General features: G+C 28.0%; 4 protein-coding genes and 1 pseudogene across 4 annotated transcripts; 2 read left to right on the top strand and 3 right to left on the bottom strand.

The window, feature by feature from the left end:
* The first annotated feature begins 398 nt into the window (after positions 1-398).
* LOC124931585 (ADP-ribosylation factor-like protein 2) lies at positions 399-2,328 on the top strand. The gene is made up of 5 exons (XM_047472088.1): positions 399-669; positions 777-887; positions 1,305-1,467; positions 1,688-1,768; positions 2,024-2,328. The coding sequence occupies exons 1-5, from the start codon at positions 605-607 to the stop codon at positions 2,159-2,161; spliced, it is 558 nt and encodes a 185-aa protein (XP_047328044.1). The 5' UTR covers positions 399-604; the 3' UTR covers positions 2,162-2,328.
* A 164-nt stretch (positions 2,329-2,492) lies between these two features.
* On the bottom strand, positions 2,493-3,632 carry LOC124932643 (annotated as a pseudogene).
* A 1,326-nt stretch (positions 3,633-4,958) lies between these two features.
* On the bottom strand, positions 4,959-6,056 carry LOC124930016 (intracellular ribonuclease LX-like). Its single transcript, XM_047470387.1, has 4 exons — positions 5,782-6,056; positions 5,546-5,707; positions 5,263-5,461; positions 4,959-5,194 (listed from the first exon to the last, which is right to left on the bottom strand). The coding sequence occupies exons 1-4, from the start codon at positions 5,914-5,916 to the stop codon at positions 4,959-4,961; spliced, it is 732 nt and encodes a 243-aa protein (XP_047326343.1). The 5' UTR covers positions 5,917-6,056.
* Positions 6,057-7,633: 1,577 nt separating this feature from the next.
* Positions 7,634-11,190, top strand: LOC124930015 (ribonuclease 1-like). The gene is made up of 4 exons (XM_047470386.1): positions 7,634-7,732; positions 10,518-10,673; positions 10,776-10,974; positions 11,051-11,190. The coding sequence occupies exons 1-4, from the start codon at positions 7,634-7,636 to the stop codon at positions 11,188-11,190; spliced, it is 594 nt and encodes a 197-aa protein (XP_047326342.1).
* Positions 11,191-11,883: 693 nt separating this feature from the next.
* Positions 11,884-12,829, bottom strand: LOC124930014 (intracellular ribonuclease LX-like). Its single transcript, XM_047470385.1, has 4 exons — positions 12,695-12,829; positions 12,463-12,624; positions 12,186-12,384; positions 11,884-12,116 (listed from the first exon to the last, which is right to left on the bottom strand). The coding sequence occupies exons 1-4, from the start codon at positions 12,827-12,829 to the stop codon at positions 11,887-11,889; spliced, it is 726 nt and encodes a 241-aa protein (XP_047326341.1). The 3' UTR covers positions 11,884-11,886.
* Between the last annotated feature and the right edge of the window lie 3,601 nt (positions 12,830-16,430).

Genomic DNA, 16,430 nt, shown 5'->3' with positions numbered 1-16,430 from the left:
AGGAGAACTATTTTAATCTTTGAACATTTTAACTTCTACCTATCTGTTAATAGTTTCAAATCTTAAAATTTAATATTTAAATATTACTTAAAAAAATATATAATATTTTAAGCTAAGGTAAGAATCATAAATGTGTGAGACAATTGTGATAGTGCTTTTCAAACTAACAAAAAAAAAATACTGATGGTTTATATTTTGTATAAGTTTAGGAACAAGTTGAATTGGTTTTCAAAGTTCAGGGGTCAATTAAGTTTTCTTCTTAGAGAGAGCCGAAGAAATTCCCGACGATCGTTGCCATCCCCTCAAAACCTTCAGCCGACAATAGTAGAGAGCAGCCGCACCCCGCTTGCAACTACAATCAAAGCATCAGATCTGCATTTTCATCTCTCCATCTTTTGATCTTCATCAGCTGTTCTTCGTTAGAGAAAAACAGAGGGACAGGATTGGACACGTCCACCCTAGGAAACCCTCCAGACCATCTTGTTTCTTTTCTCAGACCTAATTGATTCCTACCCATTTCCCCTTCGAAAGCTGCGACGAACAGGGGTACCCCACTTAGAGTTTCACCGATCTGACCTATTTTTCAAGCTACAGGTTGCATAAAATGGGTCTTCTTAGTATAATCAGAAAGATCAAGAGAAAAGAGAAAGAAATGCGGATACTCATGGTGTATGTTTCTGTATCTCTGATCTAGTTTTATACTACATATAGATTATTCTTGTATAAAAAACTGCATCCTAATGACATTGAGAATTTGAATTGTATGTGTATTGTAGTGGCCTTGATAACTCTGGAAAGACAACTATTGTCCTTAAAATCAATGGGGAAGACACCAGTGTCATCAGCCCCACACTTGGTTTCAACATCAAAACCATCACTTATGATAAGTGCGTTTTTCTCTTTCTCTTCTCCTTTTTCAGTTCTTTAGATCATCAAGCTTAGGCCTTTGGGTTTCTTCTTTCATTTTGGTGGTGGATGTGATATTCATGTTCTTTTGGAGTGTGATCGAGATTATAGTATATTTTTTGATTGCCTTTACTAACACTTGGTCATCCCTGTTCTTTGATATTTTCAATCCAAGTCTTTTGAATTGATACATGAGATCTTCGAAATTCTAGAAATCATTTGCTTTCTAATACCACCTCCATGTTTTTCCCATTTGGTAATTCAATCTGAACTCAATCCATTGTTGGGGTTGTTATGTTTACATTGATATCTATCATGGGATATGCCTATACTGATATTTAAGGGATATGTGAGACTGTTTGTCCTTACCTTCCTTCCTCAATGTGCAATTTTGGCAGATATACCCTTAATATATGGGATGTTGGAGGGCAGAAGACAATAAGATCTTACTGGAGGAATTACTTTGAGCAGACAGATGGCTTAGTATGGGTTATTGATAGTTCTGATGTAAGACGACTAGATGACTGCAAATTTGAGTTGCATAATCTGCTCAAGGAAGAGGTATCACTTATTTATTTTTGTTTTATTTTTGAATATAGGAAGGTAGCACGACCCTACTTCAGTTTAAGTCGTTTTCAGTGAGAATCGAACATGAGAACTCTCGTTTGCTTTTATCATTTCTCACACAAAGGAATTGTTTCATTGTTTTGATCGAGTGTAGATTCAACTTCTTTCACCAATCCTGTTTTACTTTCATAGTATATTTGTTTGTTTTTGTTAGAGATTATCGGGATCATCACTTCTAATTTTTGCCAATAAACAAGATATTCGAGGAGCTCTTTCACCCGATGAGATAGCCAAGGTAACTAACTTTATTCATCTTTATCGTCTTCCAGGTTAGGAGGAAATGAAAACCACTATCATGTGTCACAACACAATATTTTTATTTTCTGCTTGTTTATAAAAAGAAAGATATTTAAATAAATGAGGAAGTGTAGAAGTGTTTTTTCTATAAAATCTCTGGGTTAATGCAATGGAAAAGCTAGCTAGCTAGCCTTGGTAAGGATGTGTTTCTTTTTAGTGATGAATTGGTTCAAATTTGGTTCTGGAAATGTAGGTGCTTGACCTGAAAGCAATGGATAAGAGCCGACATTGGAAGATTGTAGGCTGTAGTGCATACACAGGGGAAGGACTTCTTGAGGGCTTTGATTGGCTTGTTCAAGACGTGGCCTCGCGTATCTATTTGCTTGACTGACTGTAAGCCATTCTCTTCCAACTCTCCAGGTTTGTCATGTTTTATTTCAGAGTTACTTTCTGGAATATTTTCAGACATGGTTATGTAGCAACAACATATTTTTATTTCCTTTCTTATTCTAGTGGTATGATATTTGGTTTCATTTTAGAATAAATATTATTTTATGATTTATGATTCACAGTGGTTTTTACTTAATATGGTAAGGATTTTTTCTGGATAATTATAATTTAGATATGAATTTTGAGTTTTTACAAGTATAACAAGATTTCATTTATCATACTTTATAATGCATATCAAAACAACCCATATAAACAACATATTTGAAAGTACACGTGAGATGACAAAGTCGAGTAGCCGCTAGACATGGCTTTTGATTGAAGAACTGTAACCACTTTGATCATTGTAATACTTGGACCACAACATCACACCTCCGTACTTGTTGGAACCCTTTATAGCAGGAAGTACTTCCGACGTGAGATCTGTGGCTGGGATGAAGCCACTCCCAGCCGCATCAGATGCGGCTGGTAGACCTAGGAAAATCGAAAATCTTCTTTGCAGGAACAGTCGATGTCCATACCTTCCACGAGTCTTGGAGATTTGTCAAATTCCCTAAAGTGTATTGACAAGGAGGATTGTTGTAGAATTGCACCCAAACATAGTCGAAGAGGCCTGTTTTAAGGGCGCCCCCAATCCAAGCATCAGGGAATGGGCATTGAGGAGCTGCGGTCGGCTAGGGTTCTTGCTAACACGTCCCAGTATTGACCAGTTCCTTGCTCAATGTCAAAGTCAATCGCGTCGAGAATAGCTTCCCCTAGAGGGCGGGTAGTTGACTTCCCACCAAAGAAGTTGTCCCATAAATATGTAGCAACTTGTATTGCGCTTTTCTTTGATCCTAGCGAATATGCTCCTGCACCTCCTCCGATAGAAAGTATGACCTTGATGCCTTTCGATTGGCATGAGGTGATATTCGAGCTCAAATGACTGCACGGGTTGCTGTAGGGATCGTTTGTATAGGGATCACAGTGCCCAGCTAGGTTTACCATAGGCTGCCTTCCATCGCCAAACGTGGCTAGGAAGGTTGACGATATCATATTTTCCTGTGGCACAAGTTTGAGCTAACGTGCCCTCCTCTCCGTTTTGACCCCAATATATAGCGATTTTCCCCGCCTCACATCTTGAGAGGAGTAACAAAAATGGAAGAATAGTAATAAGAATTGAACTCTTGAGAGTAATACCCATAACATACAATAACAATAGTAATAATAATATGGTTTGATTTGATTTGATTTGTTAAGGTGATGTTTGGTTTATATAGGGAGGGTGGGAAATTAAGACAATAATGGATTTGTTGACTTCTAATTTGGGCATATATGGTCTGCTAATCCGTGCCTGAAAAGTTAATTAGTTCTTATTATTCTTTAATTATCGTTTCTTATCAAATATTCCCCATTATAAGACAAAGGTTTAATGTTGATCGATTTTCTATGCTATTTCTTATTAGCCTTGCCTGTTTGTCGTCTTCAATTGACCTATTAACATCATTCATCTTGGCTCATTTACATGCCACAGCAAAATCTTCTATTTTTAAATATATTTTGTATTTAGTTGAAATTATTATTGTTTTCTGTTGATACATATTAAACAATTATAATCCAATCTTGACACATTGAGATTTGAAATATTTTGAATCGAAAATTTTGACTTATTTTGATGCATTACTTTCTTGGTCTTAGAAGTTCCACAAGATAAATATGAAATTTGTAAAACAATCAAAGGGTTTATGCTAAAAATAATTGGCATGTTAATACAAATGTGAACATCTTTAATTGTAAATAACTTTCAAAGTTATCTTATTCCAATCATGTTATTATGTGTTTTTCAAATGTGGTAAAAATGCATTCAAATATCATCAAATTAATAGTTATATATCTTGTGTTGATAACCTCTTCCCATATGTTCTCACTTTTTTAGAATTTATGGGATCATTACAACTTTTGTCATGATTTTTGTTTTCTTTCAAATCAACCTTCTTGATTAATTTTATGCAAATTTTGTCTTGGAAAACTAATTCCTAAATAATCATATAATGTAATACTATTTTTATCTCACATAATTGCTCAAACTTGTTTAAATTCCTATTTTTTTCATTTTTTTAATGGTCCATTCAATCTAAAATTAATAAAACAAAAAAAGCAAAAGTAAATAGAAAAACTCATTAGTGTTTTTTTTCCACTCTCAGTAATGATTTTTATTGCACGTCTTAAAATCCTAAAAAAATTAAAAATAAAATTGATTAAATTTAGAGAAATCATTTCATTTGTTTTAAAAGAATAAAATAATTAAGGGTCTGTTTATAAATTGTTTCAACTTGCCACTTAATTATAGTTTTAATCATAAATTAAAAAAAAAATAGTCGTTTTCATTTTAGAGTTTAAGGTAAATGTTTTGGTTACAACAGAACGACTTCAATTATTTAATTCGTTTACATTTGCCCCTATTCGATAATCATAATTTGATCTCTACTATTTGCGTATGATTTTCATAAAACTTTAACTTGAGATTAATACTAGTTGGACAATCATTGTATTTTTTTTTAGCATAAATGAAAGTAAAAATTGGGTGGAGAATGGAGAAAATGAAGATTAAGAACTAATTTAAATGTAAGGAAAATAAAATAGTAACTTTTTTTTATTTATTCTTTGAACTTCGATCACTAATTCTTAAATGTTTGTGGTTTAATTGCATATTTTAATATTCAATATTATCTTCAATTATGGTAAGCCTACCAACATGCTATTTAAAAACGAGAGAATGACTGAAATTGGACACTTGAAGCACAACGTCGGCCATGTGGCATAACAGGGCATTGAATGAAGGCGTTTGCAAGTTTGTTTACACAAAGATACACTTGAAAGAGTTGGCTGTTTCCTTCCTTATCAAAATTACACTCGAGGTAAGGTGTCACGCCTAGCCCGTCCTCGATAGCCGCCTCCACATCCTCCGCTCTATAGAACCCATCATTCGGATGTATCCCTACACAATTAATAATTTTATAATTAAAATATGATACAATATTGTAGAAATATACTTATAGATCTTACCGGCATCACTTAGGTGTTGGATGAGGTTTGATTTGATCTTGAAGTCCAAAGTTTTCTGGAAAAAGGATTGTTGGTTTAGGACATTCGCTGAGCAAGTACCGTGCTTGTTCCATTCATGACTCCAAAACTTGAACCCATCTCCACTTGGGCAGCTCAAAGTTGGCCATTCAACTTGCATTCTTTTTATCAATCCAACTATCTATATATATATAAATCATCTTTAGTCAATATATAGTCATGAATCTTTAGCTCGACCAATTGATCTAATAATAATAATAGGTACCTTAGACTTATCGAAAGGGTTGCGGTTGAGATTGTCACAGTTCTGAGGATAAGAACCGTTGTTGAAATTAGGCCAAAGCCCATGAATGCTGAAATTCTCGGCTGGCTTTCCTGTCTTAGGGAAACAACAGCCCCATTTGGAATCACAGTAAGCTCCTGGCCACTACATAATTTAGATATGATCAGAAAATGATACTTAATTAGGCCTTAATTATATATATATATAGAAAATATTACCTGTTGAACAAAGTAGAAGAAGTCATAATAACCACGATCGGGCTTACGGCTAAGGGAATGACCAGCCCTTGCTTCATATACAACTATTATAACTAGACTTATGATAAATGCTGAACAACTTCTCAAAGGCTTCATAATTTTATATTGATTAAGGGAAGATAGTGTATATATTATAATGCAAGCTCTATTGTTATTTATAGATGAATTAATTAAGGTAACTTGAGATTTAAGACAAACTTTTGATTTAAAACAATACAAAACCCTTTTTTCTTTATCTTTTTGTTAAAAAGACTTTTTGTTGTTTTAATAAACAAGAATTGTGAGATCAAATTCACAAGCTAAGTACTTGCATGCATATCTAGTTAAAAAAATAAAAACAATAAGAAAGCAAGATTTTCAAAAAAAAAGAGACATAACGTACAAGAAACCCTCATGAGTCATGACCTCATGATGATCCCATATATATCTATAGTCACATGTAATTGGATCCCCTCAAATTCAAATTGATAAAGTTCAAACCCTACATTCTAAGTAACAATTTCAGGTAAATTATCCATTAAAACCACTGGACAATTCAAATAGTAAACCAAAATAATTATAATTATCATCCTTATTTAATATATATACTCTAAAATCTAAATTTATGTTTGCATTGTTTCATTATAAATGTTATAATATTACATTATTTAGCTTGAAAAACATAATTATATGATGTAATTTATTTATTTTTTAAATAAATAAATATAAGAATTTAAATAAAGTGATTTAAAAAATCATTTTTTATATTTAATATGTATAAATTTAATATGTTAGTAAATCAAAATTTCAACAGGAGATAGATACAATTTTAATTCTTATTTATTTTTAGTTTATAATTTATTTATGTATTCTTACACTTTTTTATATATATCTTTTAATCCACTTTATTAAAGAGATAGATACAATTTTATTCTTATTTATTTTTAGTTTACATATAAATAATATATTTTATATTATATTATTAAAATAAAAATACAGATACCAATTTATCTTTAAATAAATAAGTTTAAGAAAATAAAATATTAATAAAATTCTATAAATAATTTTAAAAAATAAGAAAATAATATATATAATTTTTGATTTTATATATTTTATGTAATTAATAAATAAAAATATTTATTATAAATTATATTATTTTTTATTTATAATGAAAATAAGCGGAAAAAATAATATATATATATATATATATATTTATTGTATATAAGTTTTTGATTAAAAATAAGTAAAAAATAGAATATAAAGAATGATAAGAAAAAGAAATGGGGGGGGGGGGGGGAGAATAACGTGATTGTTTAGAAAAAAGAAAAAAAAGTGTGAGAGGATAAAAAAATAATTTTTTATATATATTTTCAACCAATCTAATTGAACCACATAATCATCTTTCACATTCTCTTTCAAATTTATTCTCTTTATCATTTTTTATTATAGATATAAAATAAATAAATTAAGAAAAAAAATATTTTATAAATATAAAAAATTAAATAAATGATTGGTAAATAGAATTTAAAAAAGTAAAAGTGAAAGAAAATAGACACAATATAATTGACAGAAAAGATAATAAAAAATTATTTCTCTTTGACACTTTTTTTTCTAACAAAAAACATGATGACAAATTATTCTCTCTGCACTCTTCAAATTTTCCTCTTCTATTCTTTCTTAAAAAATTATTATGAAAGAGAATATAGCTACTTATGATATAGTAATATAGCTCTCATATAACTTGTTAAATTTTTAATCTAAATCTTTATTTCTGAAGTCTCTATGTCGATAAATTGAGATAAATTATAATTGCGAAAACATATATGAATCTAAAATGAATAACGATTCATTAAGTCGTTCTTCGTTGTTTTTCAGATCTTCTCTCGATCTTGGATCTCCCAATTTTAAACCTGAACCTAGATCGAAATGTCTGGTGTGAGTGGGGTTTAAGTCTTCCAGCCCTTGAGTTTTTTGAGAGATGAACAAACTCTATATCTAATGAGAAAATATAATAGGTAGACTATCTATATGGGTTAGAGACCTAACCCTAATATACATTTTTACTATTCAGCCCATCAACGAAATAGTAAAAGATATTTCTGTTTCTACACAAATATATTCCCATATTTATTAAAGATGTCTAAATAAGTCCATAACATTTATATTTTAATACATCACTTTAATTGAATTTTTATTTTTATTATTATAACAGCTAATATATAATTATTAAATAATATATGTACTCAAATGTTGTAAATAATTCCAAGAGGTGATTCATTACTTAAGATCATGAAAGGTGTAATAGAATATTTAAAAATGCACCATTGAAGACTTTAAATTCGTCCACGGAGGGTGAGTAAAAGCTAAAGATCATGGTAAAAGGTATAGTCGAATGCTTAAGTATGGTGTGAATTGAGAATGATTAGAGTTAAGAATGCATCATAGAAAGATAATTTAGATGATATATAATGGTGTGAGAGATTTTAATAATACATTTTTTTTCCGTTTTAATATTAAAATTATTAATTATTTATATATATATATATATATATATATATATATATATAAATAAAGAATCCATAAAATATAATAAATATTTGTTATTTTAATTTATAATATATATATTAAAAATATATATAAATTAGAAAAGAAAAATATAAATGAGCAAATATGATTTATATTTAATTATATATATATATAAATTAAACTTTATAATGTTTGAAATGTTAAAACAAATGTTAAAAGTGAGGTACAAAATAAATAATGTTAGAGATTATTTTGATAAAAATGATATTATTGATTAAAATATACAAATGTAATACTAAAAAAATGCTCTAAAAGAAATTACGCATATTAATATTTAAGATAAAAGTTTTAAAATTTTATTTTTAACAATTATTAATATTATTTATTAATAATAAGATATTTAATAATATATAATTATTAAGTAAAAGATATTTCAAATTAATTATTTAATAAATATTTAAATAAAAAAACTAATATATTTAACATAATATTTTTTTCTTTTAGTTTTTTTATTTTAAAATTATTAATTATTTATATATATAGTTATACAAAATTTGTAAAATATAATAAATAAATAATATATTCAAATAATAAAACTAAAAAAAACTATATTTAATATTATATTTTGACATATTTTAAATAGTTACTAAATTTTATTTATTTTATTTTATAATGTTCTATATATATTCTTTACATTAATTACTATAATATTAAATTGTTATTATTAAATAAAAATAACAATTAATGTTGTTTTTAATAATAAAAAATAATATTATATTTTAAAATATATTATTAAATAATAATATTGAAATAAAAGAAATTAAAAATATATAATAAAAAAAGAAACTTTAAGAGAAAATAATAAAAAGTATTTAAATTAAAAATTAAAAATTAAAAATTTAAATATATTTAATTAATAAGATTTAAAATGATTTAGAAAGTAATTTGAACTTATTTATTATTATAAAAAAATAAATTAAGACATTAAAAAAAATTAATGTTATTATTTAAATTATCAATTATAATAATTTATTATTATTAAAACAAATTAAGACATTATATATAACATTTTTATTATTACATATTTTTTTTAATTATATATATATATATATTAATTTTAAATATTATTTTATATTTTTCAAATTATCTATTGTATTAATTTATTTATTTTACAACAATTAATTATTTACAATATATTTATTTTTCTATTTTTTATAAATATTAATTTTTACTAAATTTGGTAATTAAATAATCAAAATTATTATACATATAAAAATGATAAAAAAAAACTTAAATTAATTGATTAGATGATTTTTTAATATTTTTATTTTTCAAATAAATAATAATAAGGAGTATTAGATACTATTAGAATTTTATATAACTTGATCTAAAAATGTTTGATGATTTTGTTTTTTAAATGACATGTTGTCAATTTATATAATTAGTCTATGCATTTTTTCTTTTTTTAGATGTTTTTTGAATTTTGTTCGATAAATTTAAAAATATGTGGAAACATTAAATTTGGATTAAAAATAATTTTTACAAATTGAAATCAATAATATTTTGATAAATATAAATTTCGGCCTATTTATGGGTAGTATTTTTGTAATAATACTCCCACCAAGACCTATTTATGGGTAGTATTTTTGTAATAATACTCCCACCAAGACGTAGTATTATTAATTTCTCAAAATTATCATGTCAATCTTTAATTGTAAGTAATTTTCAAAGTTATCTTATTCCAATCATGTTATTATGTGTTTTTCAAATGTGGTAAAAATGCATTCAAATATTATGAAATTAATAGTTATATATCATGAGTTGATAACCTTTAAGCCATATGTTCCCTCTTTTATAGAATTTATGGGAACATTACAACTTTTGTCATGATTTTTTTTTTCTTTCAAATCAACCTTTTTGATTAATTTTATGCAAATTTTGTCTTGGAAAACTAAATCCTAGATAAAATAATGTTGTAGTTCAATGGATTCATCCTCATTGCCATATTCATAATGTAATTTTATTTTTATTTCACATAATTGCTCAAACTTGTTTAAATTCCTTTTTTTCAATTAATTTTTTAATGATTAATTGAAACAACAACTTAATGATCAATTGCATGCATACCCTTTTTCTTTGTAATTATGAATTCGATCATGATTCATGATCATGTGGTTCAATCCGATTGACAGTGGTCGGGAGGTTATTGCGATACAAAGCGCGGTTGTTGCTACCCTACGACCGGAAAGCCAGCAGAGGATTTTACCATTCATGGACTCTGGCCTAATTTCAACAATGGAACCTATCCTCAAACCTGTGATCTCAGCAACCCTTTTGACAAGTCTTTGGTAAGTTATACCTTAGTCAAAACCTGGCTAAAAACTAATAATTTGTTGCTATAGAACTGTCGCTAAAGATACATACTAATGATAATGTAACTATGTAAGTAGATCTCGGACTTGATAGAGAGAATGCAAAACGATTGGCCAACTTTAAGCTGTCCAAGTAGAGATGGGTTCAGATTCTGGGGTCATGAATGGAACAAACACGACACTTGCTCGGAAAATGTCCTCGACCAACACTCTTTCTTCGAGAAAACTCTCGATTTTAAAATATCCTCAAACCTTCTTCAACACCTGAAAGATGCCGGTATATAATATTCCATTAACTAATTGATTATTGAATTTATCGATTATAAACTAACTGTTCATCGTTTTTTATTAAGGTATCAATTCGGATAATGAATTCTATAGCGCGGACGAGATAGAGGCGGCTCTCAAGAACGCGTTAGGCGTGTCACCTTACCTCGAATGTAATTTTGATAGAGAAGGAAATAGTCAACTCTCTCAAGTCTATAATGATTAATTCAATCTAAAATTAATACAACAAAAAAATTGACAAATAAAAAAGCGAAAGCAAAGAGAAAAACTCATTAGTGTTTACTGTTTATTTTTGTCACTCTTCAGTAATGATTTTTATTACACGTCTTAAATCTTTAAAAAATAAAAATAAAATAAAATTGGTTAAGTTTAGAGAAATCATTTCATTTGTTTTAAAAGACTAAATTAATTAAGAAAATTATTTATAAGTTGTTTCAACTCATCCCTTAATTATAATTATAATTTTAATGATAAATTAGAAAAATGAATATTCGTTTCATTTTAAAGTTGAAGGTAAATGTTTTGGTTACGACGAAATGACTTCACTTATTTAGTTTGTTTACATTTGCTCCTATTCGATAATCATAATTCCATCTCTACTATTTGGGTATGATTTACATGAAACTCGTTCAATTCTTTAACTTGTGATTTATACTAGGTAGACAATCATTGTATTTTTTTTAAGTGTAAATGAAAGAAAAAATGGGGGTAAAGAATGGAGGAAATTAAATTAAGATTAGGAACTAATTAAATGTAAGGAAAATAAAATAGTATTTTTTTTTTTTTACATTTATTATTTGAACTTCGACCACTAATTCTTAAATATTTGTGGTTTAATTGCATATTTTAATATTTAATTTTATCTTTAAATTATGGTAAGCCTGCCAACATATTATCTAAATCAAGAGAATGACTGAAATTGGACACTTGAAGCACAACGTCGAGCATGTGGCATGACAGGGCATTGAATGAAGGCTTTTGCAAGTTTGTTTACACAAAGATACACTTGAAAGAGTTGGTTGTTGCCTTCCTTATCAAAATTACACTCGAGGTAGGGTCTCACGCCTAGCCCGTCCTCGATAGCCGCCTCCACATCCTCCACTCTATAGAACTCATCATTCGGATATATCCCTACACAATTAATAATTTTATTATTAATATAGGATACAAAGTAGAAATATGTATATATATATATATTACCGGCATCCATTAGGTGTTGGAGGAGGTTGGATTTGATCTTGAAGTGCAATGTTTTCTGGAAAAAGGATCGTTGGTTTAGGACATTCGCGGAGCATGTACCGTGCTTGTTCCATTCATGACTCCAAAACTTGAACCCATCTCCACTTGGGCAGCTCAAAGTTGGCCACTCAACTTGCATTCTTTTGGTCAAGCCAATTATCTGTGTATATAAATCACATCTTTAATTAGTCATGAATGTTTTAGTTCGACCAATTGATCTAATAATAATAATAGGTACCTTAGACTTATCAAAAGGGTTGCGGTTGAAATGGTCACAGTTCTGAGGATAAGAACCGTCGTTGAAATTAGGCCAAAGCCCATGAATGCTGAAATCCTCGGCTGGCTTTCCTGTCTTAGGGAAACAACAGCCCCATTTGGAATCACAGTAAGCTCCTGGCCACTACATATAATTTAGATATGATCAGAAAATGATACTTAATTAGGCCTTAATTATATATAGAAAACATTACCTGTTGAACAAAGTAGAAGAAGTCATAATAACCACGATCGGGCTTACGGCTAAGGGAATGATCAGCCCTTGCTTCATATACAACTATTATAACTAGACTTATAATAAATGCTGAACAACTTCTCACAAGCTTCATAATTTTATATTGATTCAAGGGAAGATAGTACATATTAGAATGCAAGCGATCTATTGTTATTTATAGATGAATTAATTAATGTAACGTGAGATTTAAGACAAACTTTTGATTTAAAACAATATAAAACCCTTTTTTTAAAAGTCATTTTTGTTGTTTTAATAAACAAGAATTGTGAGACCAAATTAACAAGCTAAGTACTTACATGCATATATAGTTAAAAAAAAAAAAAAAAACAATAAGAAAGCAAGATATTTAGAAAAGAAGAGGCATAACGTACAAGAAACCGGGAGTATAAAAAATTAGTAGTAGAGGATCCAGAGACATGACCTCATAATAATGATCCCATATATGTAATTGGATCCCCTCAAAAGGCCTTCGGGAATTCTGCCTTAAATTAAAATTGATAAAGTTAAGCAATATGTTTCATAAATCCTACATTCTAAATAACAATTTCTGGTAAATTATCGGTTAAAACCAAAAACAAATCCTCTTAAACCAGACTTTATCATCCTTATTTAATATATATATATATACTCTAAACACTAAATTTCTATTTGTATAGTTTCATTATAAATGTTAAAATATTACATTATTTATCTCGAAAAACATAATTATATGATGTAATTTATTTATTTTTTAAATAAATAAATACAAATAAAGTTATTTTAAAAAAAAAAATCATTTTTTATATTTTCATGTATAAATTAAAAGATGAGTGATAGGGCAGAAAATTTGGGAGAGAATGAAAGAAAGAATAATGTGTCATTATATTACTAGTTGAAAAAAGAATAAATTGTGAGAAGAGAAAAAAAAAATTGCTCTTTTTTCAACTAAACACTCTGTTCTCTCAACTTCTCTCCATCTATCCTTTCTCTAAATTAAATATGTTATTAAATGAAAATTTTAACAACAATTAATATAATAAAGGAGAAGGCATGCAGAAATGACAACGACTTTCTTTTTTTTTTTTTTTTTTTTTTTTTTGTTATATAATTACTTTTTCTCTTAGTTTATAATTTATTTATTTTTACACATTTTTATATATTTTTTATAAAAGAGGTATATAAAATTTAATTATTATTTATTTTTAATTTTAATATAAATAATATATATTATATAATTAAAATAAACATACATAAAAGTTTATCTATAAATAAATATTTTTAACCAAATAAAATATCATTCTCTAAGTAATAAAAAACTACAAATAATTAAAAAAGAATTATTACTATCTATCTATTTTCATTTATTAATAGAAACACATTTATATTAACTGAGAAAGATTTAGTTAATGGTTAATACACCTCTCTAATTAACAAAATATAATTATATTTTAATTATTAATATAAGATAAATTGAAAAAAATAAAAATAAAAAGTATTTTTTTAATGATATATATATATATATATAAATATAAATATAAATACTATAAAAAAAATAAAAATAATAATATATATAATTTCTGTTTTTATAATTTGTATGTAATTAATAAAGTAATTTATAAAAAAAATGATTTATTATACATTATATAATTTTTTATTTAAAATGAAAATAAGTGGAAAATATATATATATATATATATATATATATATTTTGTAACCCCGAGAATATCGATGCACACGTGGTGTACGCGTGTTGGCGCACTGTGTCACATGCGGTCCTAGAGTGGCTCGAGGTTCGATGATTTCAACATTGATTTGTGTGTCAATTATTTTAAAAAATTTAGATGATACATAGCCGCTTTAAAAATTAATTGAGTAAATATAATTAATTTTGTTCAAATTTTAATAATATGAGAATTTTGTTTATAATCAGTGACGACGATGAAATCTAGTTTAAATTAATTAAATTTAAATAATTTAAAAAATATTATTTATTTGAAAAACAAAATCGCCAATTGATTTTAATAAAATCAATAAAAAAGGGTATACGTGTACCAACGTATTTTACACCAGAGTTTTGTTTGGTTCGAAGTTTTTTAATACTCGGGAAATGATTTCGCGCTATATCCTTTGTACCCGTTCAAGAACGGTCTCTACTTTGTAAACTTGACTTTTTGAAAATCGATTGTATAACGTTTGAGTTTTTAACCGTTTATTCTTTCGGTCCTAGTCATCTTTCTAAGTTTAGCATTATTTAAAGTATTAAAACATCAATATTTAAATGTTAGTACCTATTGTGAATGATAACTAAGGAGGTAATACATGAAGAATATTAGTTATTTTAAAAGATATTAGGGTTTAGAAATAAACACCAAACAAGCCCTTGTTAAAATAGTTTTGTGAAAATATCCAAAAATATTTAAAATACATTTTCTAATTTTTCGAGAATTATAAAAAATGATTTGGAGTCCCAAATTTTAAAAAAGTAATTTTGGATTATGAAAAGTGGAACCAAGCAAGGCTCTAGAGTCCTAAAGCTCGGATCCGATTTTACTAGTTGGGGTCTAGAAAATCCTTGGTTTTAGTTTGGGAGCTCTCGGTCTGAGTATCGGAGTCCCTAGGTCAGGGTGTTAAGGACTCGGTCCTTGGTTGGGATTTACAGTACTAGGTGTAGAAACATGTCGGTCTTGGACTAGCCTGATGCAAGGTTTCTCGGTCGAGGTATATAAACCTCTCGGACTAGGGCTATCTCTAGACTAAGTTCCTTAGTCATATGTTAAGTCAAATTAGTTTGACTAACGTTATTTTAATGATGTATTAGTAAAACTTTGATTAAGATTGAAGTTAAGTCGTCTAATTGTTTTTGTGCAGATGCATCAAAAATATGCTAAATTAGACATGAACTGAAAAAGGCATTAGACGTAGTTAGACGTGCAGTCTAATAGATACGTGGTTGGACGTGCAGTCTAACAAATACGTGGTTGGACGTACAGTCTAACAGATACGTGGTTAGACGTGTAGTCTAACAGATATGTGGTTAGACGTGCAATCTAACAGATACGTGGTTAGACGTGTAGTCTAACAGATACGTGGTTAGACGTGCAGTCTAACAAATACGTCGTTAGACGTGCAGTCTAACAGATACGTGGTAGGATCGTACTACTTTCGTCTTGTACATAATTTTCTTTATCTTATGTTTCCTAATTTTTAACCACATTTTACTTTTTGATAATAGGCAGCTCAGCTTCTTTTTCCTGCATCTTTACTTTCTGGCCTTTATGAATTTTTTAATATTCGTCCTTATCCAAATCACAATTTGGGCTTACATGTTGGAAGGTATTGCAGAAAGTGTATCTGTATGGCCTCCACTCATAAGTGATTTCCATGATAGTAAGTTTTTATTTTCTGTCTACTATTGTCATACTATTCAGTAGTGTGCTTCTAGGATGCACCTCAATGCTAATTTTAGAAAATTATAGGTGCTCTCCTCCTTCAGTAATTGGGTCCATGTATAATGTCGTACCCAATAAACCTGCAAAATGACTAAGAGCTTCTACATTATACATGTGTACAGGGATATTCCAAAGTTTGAACCATATTTGAGTAATTTCTTTAGGCTTGCTTAACAGGTTTAAATCTTCAGACCATCTTTCCAACTTCATGCAGTTGGATCCAATATATGTAAATCCATTTTCCAGAATTTTATCCAGATTTGATCC

Source organism: Impatiens glandulifera, chromosome 3 (assembly GCF_907164915.1).
Source record: "Impatiens glandulifera chromosome 3, dImpGla2.1, whole genome shotgun sequence".
Lineage (NCBI taxonomy): Eukaryota > Viridiplantae > Streptophyta > Magnoliopsida > Ericales > Balsaminaceae > Impatiens > Impatiens glandulifera.
The sequence above is the reverse complement of the archived record's forward strand: the minus strand, read 5'-3'. Positions and strand labels throughout refer to the sequence as shown.